General features: G+C 44.4%; 1 protein-coding gene across 4 annotated transcripts in view; it reads right to left on the bottom strand.

The window, feature by feature from the left end:
- Positions 1 to 5,050: 5,050 nt before the first annotated feature.
- Positions 5,051 to 19,512, bottom strand: part of ACACA (acetyl-CoA carboxylase alpha) — a 298,570-nt gene continuing 284,108 nt past the window's right edge. For 2 of the 4 annotated variants that reach the window (XM_081945358.1, XM_081945357.1), the window contains exons 53-55: positions 15,987 to 16,157; positions 7,681 to 7,817; positions 5,052 to 6,301 (exon numbers count right to left, since the gene is read on the bottom strand). In XM_081945358.1, coding sequence (XP_081801484.1) covers positions 6,175 to 6,301; positions 7,681 to 7,817; positions 15,987 to 16,157 — 435 coding nt within the window. In that variant the 3' untranslated portion in view covers positions 5,052 to 6,174. Of the gene's footprint in view, positions 6,302 to 7,680; positions 7,818 to 15,986; positions 16,158 to 19,512 lie in introns of all 4 variants that reach the window. The other 2 variants (XM_081945356.1, XM_081945359.1) reach the window with 2 other exon arrangements.

Raw genomic sequence — 19,512 nt, 5'->3', positions numbered from 1 at the left:
AGGAACACGGATCAATAGAACATTGGTAGCTCGGGGTCAAAGTAGTAAAGACTTATATACTGCTTCACAATGCTTTAATAGCCCTCTCTAAGCGGTTTACAGAGTCAACCTATTGCCCCCAACAATCTGGGTCCTCATTTTACCCACCTCGGAAGGATGGGAGGCTGAGTCAACCTTGAGCCTGGTGAGATTCGAACTGCCAAATTGCTGGCAGCCAGCAGAAGTAGCCTGCAGTACTGCACTCTAACCACTGCGCCACCGCGGCTCATGAGAGGTCCTTGGTGCTCTCTGAGCTCAGTGGTTTTCTTGCAGACGTTTCATTACCCAACTAGGTAACGTCATCAGAGCACCAAGGATTCCACACTGACCAATCAGCTTTCTGATAAAGTGGTTTTTCTATATGTGGTAGCAGAGGGAGACCTATGGGACTTGGCTGGCTGCCTGGTGACCAAGTGAAACCTACATGGGCACTTTTCTCCACAAATCTTCTCCAAGGCTGCAGAAGTTAGTGGACTCTGGAAATTGCAGGCTGGTTATCACTTTCCATTTTGAAAATACACTGCTTGGTCGTCCCAAAGGAGCTTTTTTCAAGCAGTAACTGGACTTTCTTCGTTTTTTTCTTGAAGACGTTTCACTTCTCACCCAAGAAGCCTCTTCAGCTTCTTGGATGAGAAGAGAAACATCTTCACGGAAAAACAAAGTCCTGTTGCCTTTTGATAAAAGTTCTTTTGGGACAACTATGAACTGGATAATTGAGAACCTCAATTATTAAGTATTATACTACTTGATGCTCACTGAGTAACAGCACTCATGTTACTAAACTAAGTTCCCTACGGGAATCCCGTACATGCAACAGAGTTGGATGTCCTCAAAGTGAACATGTTGCCTGGAGCAGAAATATATTTCAGTATCACCCAAAGTCACACCAAGGAATGCAGACACAAACTGATTGTTGATTTTATTAAAAGAAAAACTGAGGTAAGTGGAACAACTTCAGACCTGACAATTCTCCCAAAGCAAAACCCACTTTTAATGCTTCCAGCGAGAGGGGGGTCTGAACTTATTCCTGCTAAAGTCATAATGGATCACTGCTGCAGCTATTATGGACTGAAGAGATTCCAGAAGGACCCAGAATGCCTTTTGGCTTGTTTTTTCCTCCCCTCTTCAATCCTGTGTGAGGATATGTTGATTATTATTTTTTTAAATTTTGGTGGACTAGAATTTAAGGTGTAAGATTGAAAAGGCCGTCTTTTGCACTGTGGTTCTTTTTGCAGCCTCTAAAAAGAATTGGCCTGGGGTCGAAAGTCACAGCCATTTTGCAGGTTGTTACGGCGCTTTTGGGATCAAGGATTCCTTTACACAGAAACCGTCAGTGCGTATGTTTTGCTTGAGGGAAAGGAAGGACAAAAATGTGCAAAGATGGAGGTGAGAATCTAGTTCTTGGAAGGATGTGGGATAAATGTGATTCCCTGGCAGTTCTAGGTGTTGGGAAAAATAATGTGGAATGCAATGTGCTCTCTGGAATCTGGGCCGTCCTGGAGTTTAGCTGAGCATCTATTTTTCTTCAATGAAGAAATAATGGCGGGGGGGGGGGAGTTTCAAAAAAAAAGGAAGGCACTGAACTGAACCCCGGAGGGAAAATCTGGTGGAAATTCAAGCCCACCGCCACAGTCCCATGAGTAAGCCTGTTTGGTTAGTATGATCTGTGTTGATCAGCGTTAACAGTAATGGTTCCTCTCGCACATATGTGGTAGTTGTTCCTGCCTCTAGGGGGCAGTGCTCCTCTCCGTTTCAAAGCCAAAGAGCCAGCGCTTTTCCAAAGACGTCTCCGTGGTCATGTGGTCGTCATGACTCAATGCCAAAGGCGCACGGAATGCTGTTCCCTTCTCACCAAAGGTGGTTCCTATTTTTCTACTTGCATTTTTTACATGCTGTCGAACTGCTAGGTTGGCAGAAGCTGGGACAAGCAACGGGAGCTCACTCCGTTATGCGGCACTAGGGATTTGAAAGGCCAAACTGCCGACCTTTCTGATCAACAGGTGTCTTAGCCACTGAGCCACCGTGTCCCTTGATCAGCCTTATTTTAGCCCAAAATATGTGCTTTGCAGAGGAATTTCAATCTCCCTTCAAACATGGATCCTTTCAATGTTTCAGCCTGCTGCAAATGACAGCAGCCTCCCGATTTCCAAGATGTCCATTCTTACCAGTAATCTTTGGACATAATTTCAGGGAAACTTTGAGGTGGACTGTATCACATCTGGAAGCTGCAGAAGGCTGGGCTCTCTGAACTACAGCAAAGTGTGTTTTATTTCACACATCTGGCACTTTCCAGGTAAAAACAAGAAACGCACCTGGGAACTAGATTCTCGATCTTGAGTGAAGCTTGTTTGGTTAATGCTGTGCTATGAGGATCCTCCCAACCCAGAGCCCAAATTAGATTCCTTCTCCACTTTTTGTATTACGTTGAGCAGGATGGGGTTTAGCGCTTTGCAATGTATGAAAAAAAAAAGCCCAACCACATTAATTCCAAATTACTGGGTTTTTTTTTAAAGCAGGGAAAAATTAGATCCTTGATTTATAAAGAAAATTATAGTGTCTGGGGTTTTTATTACTGCCCCTCCAAACTTGGATCTAAGGCTGGCTCTGAGAGTTGGTGTGTGTGTGTGTTTGTGTGTGTAGACTCTCTCATCACAGCTATAGGCCCACAGGTAAGAGTCCCGCAGGTAAGAATCAGCTATACGACTCGAGAGGTGTGTGTGCCTAGGACAGCTCGCTGCAGCCAACTCGCCATGCCCAACTCACCGCTGAATTAATCCTTCCAACTCAGTTGTCTTTATTGTTGGTGGCCACGTTTTCATTGAAATTCATGCTAACCCTTGTGTTTCTGGATTGACTTACTGTATTTTTCGGAGTATAAAACGCACCAAAGTTTTGAAGAGGCAAATTAAAAAAAAAAGTAGGTAGGTAGGTAGAGGGATAGATAGGGAGAGAAAGAGAGAGAAATACAGTAGGTAGGGAGGAAGAGAGAAAGTAGTTAGGTAGATAAAGGGATAGTCAGAGAGAAATAGAGAGAGATAGAGAGTATAGGTATAGGTAGGTAGAAGGATAGAGAGAAATAGAAAGAGAGAGAGAAATACAGTAGGTAGAGAGAGTAGGTAGGTTGATAGGTAGAAGGATAGAGAGAGAGAAATAGAAAGAAATACAGTAGATAGGTAGGTAGGGAGAGTAGTTAGGTAGGTAGATAAAGGGAGAGAAAATAGAGAGAGAGGGAGAAATACAGTAGGTAGGTAGGTAGGGAGAGAGAGTAGTTAGGTAGATAAAGGGAGAGAGAGAGAGAAATATATATAGAGAGAAATACAGTAGGTAGGTAGGGAGAGAGAGAGTAGGCAGGTAGGTAGAGGGATATATATATATAGAGAGAGAAATAGAGTAGATAGGTAGGGAGAGAGTAGTTAGGTAGGTAGGTAGATAAAGGGAGAGAGAGAAATGGAGAGAGAAATACAGTAGGTAGGTAGGGAGAGAGTGTGTGTAGGAAGCTAGATAGGGAGGGAGGGAGGTATATATATATATATATATAGATAGAGAGAGAGAGAGAGAGAGAGAGAGAGAGAGAGAGAGAGAGAGAGAGAGAGAGAAATACAGTAGATAGGTAGGGAGAGAGTGTGTGTAGGAAGCTAGATAGGGAGGGAGGTAGGGAGGTAGAGGGATAGAGAGAGAAATAGAGAGAGAGAGAAATACAGTAGATAGGTAGGTGTTTCTGCTGGCACAGCACTTGATCAATGTAATTCTCATCAATCAGTTAAAGAGCTTTCCAAAAGGGAAAAAAAAGATTTTGCACTCTGAAAACATCCCAAAACGCCCGTTTTTTTCCAAATAAAAGGCATGAATAGCCTTGGGGGGGGGGGGGGGCTTGGAGAGTGCTCCGGGGAGGGGGGGGGAAATGAGCAAAAAATGGCTCATTTTTCGCAAAAACTGGCCCATTTTTCATCAAAAAAATTGCATGCATGGCCTTATGGAGGCTTATAGAGTGCTGCTGGGGGGGGGGGGGCAAAAAACGGCCCTCTCCAGACCCCAGGAGCTCTCTGAAAGCCTCCTAAAGGCTACGTACAGCCATTTTGGTGAAGGGGGCTTCAAGAGGCAAAAAAAATGCTGTATTCGGTGTATAAGACGCACCCAGATTTTCAGCCTCGTTTTTGAGGAAAATACGGTAATTTTATTATTCCTGGTAACGGTTCCGTTGAAATTAATTTCATTTTTGTATTTGTTGAATTGTGAGCTGGCTGTGGAGAGTTGTCCCATTCCAAAATCGGTGTGTGTGTGTGTGTGTGTGTGTGTGTGTGTGTGTGTGTGTGTGTGTGCTATAGGTGTGGTGTGTCTGCAAGGAGAAATCTTCCACTTGGGCAACTGAGTTTTTAAAACGGGATCCCAAATCTTGCTGGTGGCTGAGACACTTTCTCCACCCAGCAAGGCACGTGAACCCCCAAATTCCACCTCTGCAGATTTTACTAAGTGCTGCTGGTCCTTCAGTCCTACACATCTGCACCACCACCACCCCCAAAAAAACCCACGCACCGGTTGTAGCTTCCAGCACTTCCTCTCCTGTCTGGAGGGCAGTGGAAAGAGAGGCTCTGATGCATCCCCAGTGGCTGTGCTGGATGCAAGAGGCTCTACTGCTCATATTTTTATTTTTTATTTCATTGGCTGCCAACAGCAACTTTCAGAACTTAATTAGGGCCGTTTCATTGGGGCAGGTTGAAGTGAAGCTTCCTTCCCGGGATGGGGTGGGGAGCGGGGGGATGTCAGCAAGCCAAAAGATGGTTGGCTTAATCTGTGCTGTGGGGCAAAGGAATGGGGCAGAGAGGCACGATGGGCTGCTGGGACTTTGCAGGGGTTCGGGAGAACCTCTAGCTAAGATTCTGTGCCCCAAATCCCACTCCTGGCTGGCCCCGCCCTCCCCTCCCCTCCCTGGAGTTTCCATGTGGCCCGTTTTGGGTGCAGGTAAGTGCAGGGCACGCATGGAGGCTCGGGGAGGCCGAAAAACGGGCCTACCGGAAGTTAGGCAAGGACGGAAACGGGCCGGATTTTGGCCTCCAGAGCCTAGGGAGGCCATTTTTGCCCTCCCAGAGACTCAAGGAAAGCCTCCAGAGCCTGGGGAGGGCAAAAATGCCACCCCCACCATGGTGCAGGAGGCCGACTAGGCCACGCCCACAATGGCTGCACCCAACCAGCAACCAGGCAGAGCACCCCTTGCTAAAATTTTTGAAGCCCAGCCCTGCACGATACCTGACATCAGAGAGGCATTCCTGCGCTGGGAAACTGAGGGGTGCTGGATAGGTCTGCTTAGTGTCCAAGGACTGGTAGTTACGACCATGGAAAGCGTGCTGCTTTTTTAGCAACCAGCTGGCCACTTTGCAAATGTACGGAGGGAGCCCAGCCGAGGGAGGGTGGGTGGGAGAGTTGCTGCTGCTGCTGCATAGTCTTTCAGAGAGGAAAAATGGTGTCCCGTCCCTGCCTTGTGACGGATTAGGGGGATGAGCTACACCAAGTCCGAGGGTCGCCCTTTAGGCACAGAAACGGTGATCCTCCCGCCAGGCTGCTTCGGGAGGGCGTGTGTGTGTGTGTGATTTCTTTTCTATCACTGCCCGTCTCCTGCAGGACTGAGCCGATGAACTGAAAGGGCCCCGGGGGAAATGGGTGGAGGGTGAGCAGCTCCTGTTTACCACGACTGTTGGGGTATCTTGAGTTTGGGGGTGGGATGTTAAGTAACAGACAAACTGGCTCTCAACAGACATCAACCCTCTTATCTCCCCCACCCACCCTTTGAATTCCGTGACCTCATGGCACAAGAGTACCATTCATAATCTGGATAAGTGCTGTACAGACAACCGTTAGTTACAATATTGGTCCAGTCACCTTTCTTGTTAAATAAATAGGTACGATTATGCGGCATCCATAAATTATTTTAGGAGGGGGGAGGCTGCGTCCCTGGAGTCTTTTGCAACTAGAAGGATGCCACGTCGTCTTCCGTCGAAGTCTGGCATTTAAAAATGAAAAATTACAATTACAAAGTCACTTTCCAGCGGTTCTTGGCAGGTTCCGCGTTGTTGGGGAGGAGGGTTGAGAGCGGCAAGGGCCCCCTTCTGGCCCTCCGTGATAGGGTAGGAGGGCGTCCTCTTACGTGGAGGCGGGCGAGTCCATTGTGGAGAGGATGCGCACAATCTCGGTCCGCTGGGTGGGCGATATGTGCTGCGTCATGTGGACGATGGAATCCATGGCTATCTCTGGGTTAGCCTGGACCAAGCTGGGAGAAAGGAAAAAGGAGAAGTAGGAACCGCAGATGGGGTAGACGCTCCATTTGGAGAGCTCTGTGCTCAGCCCACCAAGTACAGGTAGTCCTCGGCTTAACAATGAGAAATTAAATTTCCATTCGCTAAGCAAGGCGGTTGTTAAGTGAGCCGCGTCCCATTTTGCAACCTTTTTGCTATGAGGGTGAAGCAAATCACAGCACTGCAGAGAATCTACCTGACCCACTAGAACCAGGGGTGGGCTGCTCCGAGTTCGGCTGAGTTCGGCTGATCCTCTAGCGAAGATTCTGCGCAGTTCGGCGAACCCGCAAATCCCACTCCTGGCTGCCCCCGCCCACCCCTCCCCTCCCAGGAGGCTCCATGTAGCCCGTTTCGGATGCCAGGTAAGTGCAGGGCCCACGTGGCGGCTCAGGGAGGGCAAAAAAAGGGCCTCCTGGAGGCTCCGGAAGGCCGGAAATGGCCCCTTTTCCCACCTCCAGGGAGCCTCTGGAGCCCGAGGGAGGACGTTTTCGCCCTCCCGGAGGCTTGAAGAAGACCTCTGGGGGGCGAAAAACAGGCCTCCCAGAAGTTCCGGAAATGGGCCCATTTTCAGCTTCCGGAAGGCTTCCAGAGCCCGGGGAGGGTGAAAATGGGCCTCCACCATGGTGCAGGAGGCTGACTAAACCACGCCCACCCAGTGACGGACAGAGAACCCATTGCTAAAATTTTTGAAGCCCACCCCTGACTAGAACAGGGAGGCAAGGAATGTTATGGGTCCCTTCTGTTTGGGAGGTACATTTGGCGGGTCCGAGACAAAGAAGGGCCTTCTCCGTGGTGGCTCCTCTCTCTGGAATTTCATCCTCCTGGAGGTCAGACTGGGCCCCCACTCTCTTTCGCAAGACATGGGCCTGGGGAACCCAGAGCGGGATGGAGCCCATTAAATGGCTAATATGAATGTGTGTTGTGGGGGTGGAGGGGGCTGTTATTATTTTATTTGTTTTCTTTTTATTCTTTTATACTGTCCTTTCATGCCCTTGTAAGCTGCCTTGAGTCGCCATGTGTGAGTGGGCGGCAATATAAATTTTCTAAACAAACAAATAGAAATGGTCGTTAAGTGAATTCTGATTTCTTCAATGGACTTTAGCTGGTCAGAAGCTTTCTGGGAAGGTGGCAGATGGTGATCTGACCCATAAATAAATACCCCTTTCTAAGCAGGGGAATTTGGATCACTGGGAGGATATTGCAACGGTCATGAATGGGAGGACCAGTTCTGCATCCATTTTCTCCAACGCCACTGTTACTAAATGAATGGCTGTAAGTCGAGGACTACTGTAGGCTACCGGCATTTCAAATGTATGGAATAGGTGGGCCCCGGAGCGCTGCATAGCATTCTTACCTTCGTATCTGTTTGAGTATGAAGTCCCTGGAAATGTACTTGATGTTCTCGTCAACCACTGAGCGGGCCCCTTCTTCCTCTACCAGCTGCTTCTCCAGCCACTCCACCAGGTCCTTGTTGTTATCCCACAAGTAGGCCTGCCAAAAGAACAACAACAACTAGAGTGGTTGACTAGTTTAAGGAAGGCGGGAATGGCGAACCTTTTCGGCACCAAGTGCCCAAAATCCAGAATGTGTGTGCGTGTGCGCGTGTGCATCAGAGCACTAAAAACCTGAGGACCAGCTGGCTGGTGAACATGCATGTGCCGGAAACAAGAAGAGTAGCTAGCGACGGCACACGTGTGCACAGAGAGGGCTCTGCGTGTCACCTCTAGCACGTGTGCCATAGGTTCGCCATCACAGACTTAAGAGAATGGCCATAATTAGGGAGCAGAGAATTCAATGTCCTTGCAAAGAATTCAACCTCAACTCCCAAAGAAGTCTGGATGGAGTCTGGAGAACCTGTGACAAAGCAGAATAGAATAGAATAGAATAGAATAGAATGGAGTGGAGTGGAGTGGAGTGGAGTGGAGTGGAGTGGAGTGGAGTAGAGTAGAGTAGAGTAGAGTAGAGTAGAGTAGAGTAGAGTAGAGTAGAGTAGAGTAGAATATAATTCTTTATTGGCCAAGTGTGATTGGACACACAAGGAATTTGTCTTTGGTGCAGATGCTGTCAGTGCACATAAAGAAAAATAAAATACATTAATCAAGAATCGTAAGATACAAGACTTAGCGATAGTCAAGTTTACTAATAAGCAATCAAATCTAGGAACAAATAAAACAATATAAATTGTAAAGATACAAGCAACATGGTTATAGTTCAGAGGTGGGTTGCTACCAGTTCACACCGGTTCGAGTGAACTGGTAGTGGAAATTGGGACTGGGTTGCCGAACTGATAGGTATGGCAGGCTGGCCACACCCCCCCGAACCGGTTCCCTGGTCTCCCTTGCCATTGCTGGCAAGTTTAGTCATTTTATATAATGTTCTACACCCTTCCAACTCTACTATTGTATTTTTTTTTACACCTGCGCAGAACAATTTGCAGGCAACTGCGCACACGCAAGCAACGTGTGGTGGGCGCGCACACAAGCAAAGCAAGGCAGCAACCCACCCCTGTTATAGTCATAAGTGGGAAAAGATAGGTACTAGGAAGGATGAGAAGAATAATAGTAATACAATCTTAGTAAATAATTTGACAAAGCCACTTCTTATATCTTCAGACAAGATTCTGTTCCAACGCTAGAAAATCTTCAGTTGAGTTTGTCAAAGCTACACTGGTGTACTAGGTAATATTCTTTGCTTGGTCCACCACTGGGGTTAGTATTTCTCAACCTTGGCAATTTTCAGTTGTGTGGACATCAACTCCCAGATTCCTCCAGCCAGCATGCTGGGAGTTGAAGTCCACACATCTTAAAGTGGTCAAGGTTGAGGAACATTAACTTAGGTTTGGATTCTCTTTTCCAGTCCAATGGGGGTCACAAACTAGCCGACTCCATTCAAATGTTGTTTGACTTGTGTGCTGAAGCTACACTGTTCCTGCCTCTATTAAACTAGAGCTACATCAGCTTTGGAGGGTGGAACGACAGTGAATGGAGGAGGAAGATGAAGAGGATGAAGGAGGAGGAGAAGAAAAGGAAGGAAGAAGGAGGAAGAAAAGATAAGAGGTCTTCAATTTTGTCCATACAATTTTTTAGGAATAATTTATGCATCAAAAGAAACGATAGATAGCTTTAATGAAATTGTTAAAAGCATCTAACGTGGTAGCTTCCAATTGCAGATGTATTTAGTTGTCTGATTTAGAGGCTGCCCCAATCTGTTAGGATTCTGAGCGACTTTCAAAGCACAACAGAAACACAAAAAATATCAAAAGAATCTGGAAATAAGGAATGTGGTGGCTCAGGGGCTAAGATGCTGAGCTTGTCGATCAGAAAGGTCAGCAGTTCAGCGGTTCGAATCCCTAGCGCCGCGTAACAGAGTAAGCTCCCGTTACTTGTCCCAGCTTCTGCCAACCTAGCAGTTCGAAAGAACATTAAAAATGCAAATAGAAAAAATAGGAAAAAAATGTGGTGGGAAGGTAACAGAGTTCTGTGCGCCTTCATGCCGGCCACATAACCACAGAGACATCTTTGGACAGTGCTGGCTCTTCGGCTTGGAAACAGAGATGAGCACCGCCCCCTAGAGTAGGGAACGGCTAGCATGTATGTGCGAGGGGAACCTTTACCTTTACCTGGATGAAATAATCCACAATACAACAACAACATCCGAAAAGGGATCTATCCCCCATTCTAACCCAGGGCCTGTTTGAAGGCCCCTTTTTTAAAAAAACAATGGGCCTAGGCAGGTGGCCCTGCTTTCAGCATGTGTGTTGCTAGTCCTCATGGACAATTAGCTCTAACGGGAATAAAAACAACTTTAGCCATTTTTGCAAAACCGAAATCTTCTGTCTTTCTTATGTGTACCGATTCCAAACCTCCTCCCAATTCCCGTTTCTGAATTAATGAAGATGAGATGTGAGATCAAAATGCCGCGTGCCATGGGGTGAAATGACTCTAGCAGTAAATTTAGAAGGAAGGGAGGGGGGAATGTCAGAAGATAGCAAGATCAAGATCATTTAGTTCTCTGTATTTGCTAGGTAGTTGACTATGTAATAATTCAGGAGTATGTTTGAACCCTAATAGCCATCTCACTGCTTCTCTTCGCCTTTCATTTTCTTTACAAATCATTTAAGAATCGTTAATGGTTTCCAGGGGGAAAAAAATCCCCAAGTACCACCATTAGCGCTCATTCATATTTATGTCATTTTATTTGGGTAATTAAACACCAAAGCTCATCATTTAAAGGTGCACTATCCTTCTCTGTTATATTGCTAATGAAGTCCAAGTCAGAATGACAATGAATTTCCCATCATGATTTAATAGCCGCCAGTTGTCCCGTCTGGTGAAGGAGGAGGGCGGGCGTTTCCCCAGCTGGAAACATCTGCCGGCCCTTTAAGGCTGACCCTTCGGCTTGGCACTCTGCGGCATATAACGCAAAAACTGTCCGGCAAAAGGGAGAAATAAATAAGGCAGGGATCAGTTGACTTTAGCTGGATTCCCATGTTTGAATTTAGTTTTTAAAAAGAAAGCAGATTTCAAAATTCAAATGACAGCAATTGTTTTTATTTGGTTTGATCCCTGATTGGCTCAAGGTTGACTCAGCCTTCCATCCTTCCGAGGTCGATAAAATGAGGACCCAGATTGTTGGGGGCAAGTGGCTGTCTCTGTAGACCACTTAGAGGGGGCTGTAAATGAACAATGAAGCTGGATAGAAGTCTAAGTGCTATTGCTATGTTTTAAATTTATTTTTAAAATTTGTTTGCTGCCGATCTCACCACGAGGTGACTTTTATAACCTGCCTTTATTATTTTTACAAGGAACTCAAGGGGGCTGACACATCTAATATAGATAGTCCTCAACGTATGACCACAATGGAGTTCCAAAATTTATGTTGCTGAGCGAGACCATTGTTAAGTGAATTTTGCTCCATTTTATGACCTTTCTGGCCACAGTCATTAAGTGAATCACTGCAGTTGTTATTAAAACTGATGTTGAATCTGGCTTCCCCATTGATTTTGCTGCTCACAAGATCTCAATGGGGATCAGGTGGGACACCCGGGACACTGCAACCATCACCAATAGGAGTCGGATGCCTAGGGTTCGAATTCTGATCACATGACCCGTGTGTGTGTGTGGGTGCTGCAATGTTTGTGTGAAAAATGGTCCTAAGTCACTTTTTTCAGTACGGTTGTATCTTTGAACAGTCACTAACTGAACCGTTGTTAAGTCGAGGACTACCTGTACTCCTTCCTCCTTCCATTTTTCCCATAACTCTACAAGGCAGAAGGGCAGTTAAGAAGTTTGATATGCAGACAAATAATAAATAAATGAATAAGGACAACCCGGATGTGTAAGCATGGCAATCTGTTCGTCCTCTTTAGTTGTGGGAACTCCATCACTGGAGGCTTTCAAGAAGAGACTGGACTGCCATTTGTCAGAAATGGTGTAGGGTCTCCTGCTTGAGCGGTAGGTTGGACTAGATGACCTACAAGATCCCTTCAAACTCTATTTATGTCTGTTAGTTACAGCTTTTCTACCAATGGAGGTCAAGTGAGACTTTTTTTTTGAGGAGGGGGGAAAAGGGTATCAGGAAGGTAGGCATGGAAGACCATGTTAGGAGGAGATGCTGTCTTGCTTTTCTGTTTGGATGGGATTTATTAAATCGAAATAAATAACTGAGAGGAAGCCCGGTAGATAGAGATGGGCAAGTCAACCTATTCTCCAAAGCACCTGAGTGTAGAACAAGAAGCAATGGGTGGAAACTAATCAAGGAGAGAAGCAACCTAGAACTAAGGAGAAATTGCCTGACAGTGAGAACAATTAACCAGATTTGCCTCCAGAAGTTGTGAATGCTCCAACACTGGAAGTTTTAATGGCAAGATTGGACAACTATTTCTTAGAGATGGTATAAGGCTTCCTGCCTGAGCAGGGGGTTGGACTAGAAGACCTCCAAGGGCCCTTCCAACACTGTTATTCTATTATTCTGTTAAAATATTTGAAATATAATACAAAGTGTACAGCATTTTATGTTAACTATATTTGGATCTCCATGATCGAATGGTTCACCTTTACAGAAACTCTTGTACTACAAAAATTTGATCCTTTGGAGATATTGAAATAGAAATATTTTAATATTTTATAAAACAGAATAGAACATTCTATAATATAATTTATAGAATATGATATTCTATAATATAATAGAAATAAATAAGGGATAGCCGAATATTAGTTGACAGGATACACCATTTTTCACAGTGCTATATTTTGGGGGAATCTACAGCATTCACCCTGCCAACAGAATGTTGTACAACAAGTGTGTATACAACAAGTGTGTATAGTCAAGGCTCTGGTTTTCCCAGTTGCAATGGATGGCTGTGAAAGTTGGGCCATAAGAAAGGCTGAGCGCCAAAGAATGGAGGCCTTTGAACTCTGGTGCTGGAGAAGACTCCTGCGAGTCCCTTGGACTGCAAGGCCATCCAACCGGTCAGTCCTAGAGGAGATCCACCCTGACTGCTCTTTAGAAGGCCAGATCCTGAAGAGGAAACTCAAATACTTTGGCCACCTAATGAGAAGGAAGGATCCACTGGAGACGAGCCTCATACTGGGAAAGATGGAGGGCAAAAGAAGAAGAAGGGGACGACAGAGAATGAGATGGCTGGATAGAGTCACCGAAGCAGTAGGCGTGAGCTTAAATGGGCTCCAGAGGATGGTAGAGGACAGGAAGGCCTGGAGGAACATTGTCCATGGGGTCGCGATGGGTCGGACATGACTTCGCAACTAACAACAACTGCATTCTTGGCCCCAAGGATGCAAGCAGCACCTTTATGCTTAAAAAAAATTAAAATGCCATCAATATGGTAAAACATAAGATTATAAAGATGGCAGGACTTGGATTTCAACTTCCATCGCTTTTCCATATGTCTGCTTTGGGATTCTTTCCAGAAAACAATTAAAAGTCTCCCCTAAAAGGGAGGGAATTTACAGACACCCTGCCCTGGCTAGTTATTTTCTTATAAAATTTAGCAAGGTGAAGTAATAGAGATGGTGCCTATGAAATCCACAGCAGTCAAATCTCAAAGCTCATATCCACATGTTTTTAAATGTTTCGGGGACTTGTCTATTTGGACACAGCAGACGCATCTTTCTTCCAGCATAAATCGAGGTGTTTTATAAATGATCAATGAAGCAGCTGGCTGTCCCATCTCCCAGCCAGAGCTGCAAATGTCGGCCACTTTGTAGGCCTGTGCAAAGCAAGGATTTGCCCAAGATTCCCAAAGCTTTAGTTTAGACGAATATTTAATACCCTTATTAATCATTTTTAATCCGTTTGCCTTTAATTAAGAAACAGCATGATGCTTCCCTATCAACATATGCCAGGGAGCAGATTAATTGTGGCTTAAGATAACTCTCCTTGATTGGTGTAATGTATTAGCTAACTAGATTATATATATATATATATATATATATATATATATATATATATATATATATATATATATATATATATATATATATATATATATATATATATATATATATATATATATATATATATACATATACATATACATACATATACATACATATACATACATATACGTGTGTGTGTGTGTGTTTTTTCGTAGATATATATATATATAAAGCTGCAGCATTTCCAGTTCAATTGGAACTCCATTTTCCCCCCTACTTCAAAAACCAGACGGTCAGTTGGAGAGTAACCGATTGCTAACTGCAAGCATGTTGAAAACCAGAGTGGGGAAAATGCCACTGGTATTTAAAAATGTGATAGAGAAGACACAAAGCGAGTTTTAATTCCAACAGGAGAGAATTCCAATGGAAGATAATTTGAACAGGAGCTGTCACTCTTAGAAGCTCATTTTCTATAAGCAAAGCTAAAACAGCCTATTTGGTCTTTCTCCAAAAACTGGACAGATGGGAGCTGTAAATTAAGGAACAGCCCCAAAGGGAAATGATGCAGTTTTATTTGCTGAACAAATGTATTTATTTTATTTATCAGATTTAGATATCTTGCTCTCAAGTGTGACTCTGGGCGGTATTTTTAAAAGCATAAAAACATATCAGCCACATACAGTACCATACAGGTAGTCCTCAACTTATGATCACAACTGAACGCCAAATTCCTGCTGCTAAGCAAGGTGGTTATGTAAGTCGTGCCCCATTTTATGACCTTTCTGTCATGGCTGTTAAGCGAATCAATGAGGTTAAGTAGATCATGCAGTCATTAAGCGAACCTGGCTTCCCCCACTGGCTTTGCTTGCTAGATGCTCCGTAAGAAATTTGCAGGATGCTGCAACCATCAAAAACGTGTGCCAGTTGCACACAAGGTTTAAACATGCGACTGTGCAACAGTCATAAATGTAAAAATATGGTCATAAGTCACTTTTTTCAATGCCGCTGTAACTGAACGGTCATTATATGAATGGCCGTAAGTCGAGAACTACCTGTAAATCAATAAAAGGAGCCAGCTAAAACTGAGCCATGTTTTCATTTTGATTTGAGGATCCTGACCAGGATTCAAGAGAGACCTGATCCTGATCACCGATCCTACTTTTCCACTGAATGGATGGGACCCAGGACTTTTCTTCTCAACATTTTGGTAGGGAGGGAATCTTGTCTGCAGGATCAGCCTATCATGGGAACGATCACTTAGGATCAAGAGGTTGTAATCCCCAGTGCTTGGCTGATGGGCTGAGTAGTCATGAGTCTGTAGTAACATTTCTGAAACTATACTATCAGACTAAGTATAGTCTGACATTGCACTAAAACTATGGGGTTTTGGCATAGGATATGGCAATAACTGGATTTGTCTATATAAAGGACCAAAACCAAGTCAAACAGAACCAGTCTCCCTCAGCTAAGTACATGAATATCTTTCTATGGAGGCTTACTTCCTGCCTTCTCTAGACAGCTCTGGATATACTGCAGTAAGCTTAATTATTTTTCCCTGTAAAATTTTCCTTCCAAAGCCACTGCCGCATAAGGCTTGCTTATACTTATCCAGTTTTCTTCCTAGCAACCTCTAACATCCAAAATCTCTTTGGCGTTAAAACCAAACTGTGCTTCCATCTAAATGGAAGAGAATATATTCAATCACCCCCCCTCCTGCTCTAAAATTACGCACAAGAATAGGCCAAATTCCAGAACTTGAAAGAATTAGCTGCATCAGGACTGCTGAAATAAATCAAACAATGTTTTCCTATTTTTGAAATATATTTTTTAAATCTTGTAGGTCAATTATATCTCCGAACAAAAAATCCACATATTTTCTTAGATCTCTGGTTGATCGAAGATTTCAGCAGCTTTTTCCCTCTAATTTTATAGCCAGGAGTGTGACGTCAAACACACATAGCCACGGCACAGGAAGAGGCATAGATAGATGAGAGAGAGAGAGAGAGAGAGAGAGGGAGGGAGGGAGGGAGGGAGAGAGAGAGAGAGAGGCAGGGAGAGAGAGGGAGATGATATAGATAGATAATAAGTATAAATTGATAAATAGATGATGATAGATCATAGATAGATAGATAGATATAGATAGATATGAATAGATGATATAGATATAGATAAATAGATAGATATAGCGAGACAGACAGACACATGAATGAATAAATGATAGACAGACAGACAGACAGACAAACAAACAAATATAGGGCTGTACCTTAACTGTGCCTTCAACTTCCACAAACCAGCGTCTCAGCATTGCCTGGATCTGGCCATCAGTGAGTTCAGGATTTGCTGCGTGGATCTTTTTCTTGACCAAGTCCTCCAGAAGAAGGCGCCGTATTCTCCAGTAGAAGAACGAACGGGAGGTTTTCCATTCTAGAATATCCTGGGGTGCAAACAAGGATGGGAAGGACAGCAGAGAGAGAGAGAGAGAGAGAGAGAAAGAGAAGTTCACAATGATGGCGGAGAACCAAGGCCACAAGTCCCACTCGACCCACAAGAGAGCCGGGGGGAAAAATTTTTGCAGGTGAAGATAGAGGTGCCACCTCCGTAACATTACACAAAGGAACCAAGATCAGAGGAGGTTTTATAGCATTATGAAGAACTAGTATGTGTGTGTTTGTGTGTGTGTGTGTTTGTGTGTGTGTGTGTGTGTGTGTGTGTGTGTGTGTGTGTGAAGCCCCCACTCATTCCACCCGTTATCTCTCCAACATGACGAGATTTGCTCTAATCTACATTATGGATGCTCCTTTTTCAACACGAGCGCTAATCTCCCTTCAAAACAATGGGATGTTTATCATGTATTCGTTTTCACTTATCGCCCGGCCACCTTGAAGGCTCGAGAGGCCGAATGTAAATATTTGGGGTCGATAAATAAATCTGGGCACACACAGACCAAATTGCTTCCCCCCCCTCCACCCCCGAGAGAAAATTACTACAGGGTGCATTTTTCTGTCAAACAGGAATTCTTAAGTTGCAGGGACAATTGTGCATATATGATGAGGGACGGCCTTATCCTCCTTACAGTTTGATGGAGAAAGAGGCGGAAGGAGGTTACTTGCTCGTAACCACGTTAGTGAGTCCTATTTGAGCCATGAACAATTTTATCTCAAGTTGATATTATGGAAATGCAAAGTGACAGGGCCTTGTGCAGACTCTTCTTTTTTGGCTTCTTAACACACACTCTAGGACAGGGGTGAGTAACTATGGCAACTTTACAACTTCTGGACTTCAATTCCCAGAATTCCTAAGTCAGCCATGTTAGCTCAGAAACTCTGGGAGTTGAAGTCCATGGGTCATAAAGTTGCCCACACCTAGGGACACTACTCCCCCTAGAAGGGGGATAGCGTCATGAGTTTGGAAGGGACCTTTAAGGTCCTCTAGTTCAGGGGTCTCCAACCTCGGCAACTTTAAGACTTGTGGAGTCTACAAGTCTTAAAGTTGCCAAGATTGCTGGCTGAGGAATTCTGGGAGTTGAAGTCCACAAATTCTAAAGCTGCCAAGGTTGATGACCGCTGCTCTAGTTTTACCCCCAACTCAGTGCAGGAATCCTCAGACCATTCCAGACAAGTGGATGTCCAATTTTCTCATGGAAACCTTGATTGGAGCCTTTGGGACCTCTCTTGAATAAATCCATTTTTATATAGAGAGCCCGTTTGGCCTAAGGGAGAAGGCACCAGGCTAGAAACCAGGAGACTGTGAGTTCTAGTCCCACCTTAATCCTGAAAGCTGACAGGGTGATTTTGGATCAATCACGCTCTCTCAGCCCCAGCTCGCCTCACAGGGTTGTTGTTGTTGTTGTTGTTGTGGGGGAAATGAGAGAAAGAAGGAGTATTAGATGCGTTTCTCATCTTGAATTGTTTATTAAAAATAAAGATGGGATATTTTTTATTGTTTTTAGAAATATTTATCTTTTACGGTTTTATTGCTTTTTAATGTTGGGGCATTCACAACTTCTGGAGGAAACTTCTGTTCCACTGATTAATTGTTCTAACTGTCAGGACGTTTCTCCTCAGTTCTAAGTTGCTTCTCTCCTTGGTTAGTTTCCACCCATTGCTTCTTGTTCTACCCTCAGGTGCCGTGGAGAATAGTTTGACTCCCTCTTCTTTGTGGCAACCTCTGAGATATTGGAACAATGCTATCATATCTCCCCTAGTCCTTCTTTTCATTAAACTAGACATACCCAGTTCCTGCAACCGTTCTTCATATGTTTTAGCCTCCAGTCCCCTAATCATCTTTGTTGCTCTTCTCTGCACTCTTTCTAGAGTCTCCACATCTTTTCTACATCGTGGCGGCCAAAACTGAAAGCAGCATTCCAAGTGTGGAATTATTAAAAGTAATTATAACTTTTCCAAAATTACTTCTCTGTTTATTTTTTCTCTTTTCTCTTTTTTTTTTTGCTTCCTTGCACTTTTAAGCTTTCTCTTTCTTCTTTTTTTAATTTTTCCTCATTTTATATTAGTTTGAATTTCCTTTTTTTTTTTAAAAAAAAAAAGATCTTTAGTTAAATTATATCGAACCAAACAAACAAAACCCTGAGAAGTCACCCTTGCCTCTTGGTACCTTTCTTCCTTCGTTGAAGAGCCGCAACCTGAATTCAACTGAGTGGTTTTTAAAAAAGTTGTTTTAAAAAGTCACAGTCCCCCCACATTTCCCCCCACGTGATGGGAAAAGATGGAGCAGAGAGGTTTTTTTAAAAGCCGAATTCTGACCCTGTCAAGAGCTGAGTTTCTATTTCTAGAGGATTTCTGCTTAATGAGGATTCAGAGCTATGTTTTCTTGGAAGTAAAACCATTTTCCTCAGCAGCATTTGTGTCCCTGGATGCAGCCACCAGCAACACACGATTCCCAGTTCAATTAGACGTGTCAGAACCAGGCGGCTGTTGCCCAAGATGGTGGTTTGAGGGAAGCACACCCAAGCTGGCTTGTTGCAAAAGAACCAGTCAGGAAAAGCTGTGGCTATATAGGCCATAGATGGTGCAGGCTAGGGAGTGGCAAACTTAAACCCTCAAAGAGCCATTTGGACCCGTTTCCCACAGAAAAGAAAACACCGGGAGACACAAAGGTCCTAACCGGAAGCCCCCTGTTCAATTCTGGAGCTGACTGGAAATTCAGTTCCCCCACCATAGAGTCTCCTCCTAGACAGGTGAGGTACTTTTTCCTCTACCTGTCGTAACCGAAAGCCCTATCAATTGTGGAGACAACTGGGGAACCCTCCCCTTGCCATAGAGTCTTCTCCTGGCGCACTGTGTTTCTCTCCCCCCTCCCCACCGGAAGCTCCTCTCAAAATTGTGGCGCCAACCGGTGACGGAGCCGCAACAGAGGGAGGAAAGGGCCACATGCGGCTCCGGAGCCGCAGTTTGCTGGCCCCTGGTGTAGGCTAAAATGCTGGCTTACAAGCTGATTTGTCAAACGATTAAAAAAATATAAAAAATATATGAACAAAGATTTCATTACACGGAGAGGGGGAAAAACATGATTTGCATAAAGCTTAGCAGTTACAATTCATAGCAGGGCTCATCTTTCATCCATCCATCCATCCATCCTTCCCCACCCCTCCCTCAGTTCATTCTTTCTTCCTTTCTTCTCCTCCTTTTTCTCCCCCTTTCTTTTTCTTTCTTCTTTCCTTTCTTTCTTTCTCTTTTCCTACTACCTTCCTTCCTCCCACTCCTCCCTCCCTCCATTAGTTCATTCTTTCTCTTTACTCCCCTCCTTCCTTCCTTTTTTCTTTCTCTTTTCTT

Source organism: Natrix helvetica, assembly GCF_964273705.1.
Source record: "Natrix helvetica genome assembly, chromosome: 2".
In the NCBI taxonomy this organism is placed as follows: Eukaryota; Metazoa; Chordata; class Lepidosauria; order Squamata; family Natricidae; genus Natrix; species Natrix helvetica.
Note: the sequence above shows the minus strand (reverse complement) of the source record. Positions and strands in the feature narration are given on the sequence as shown.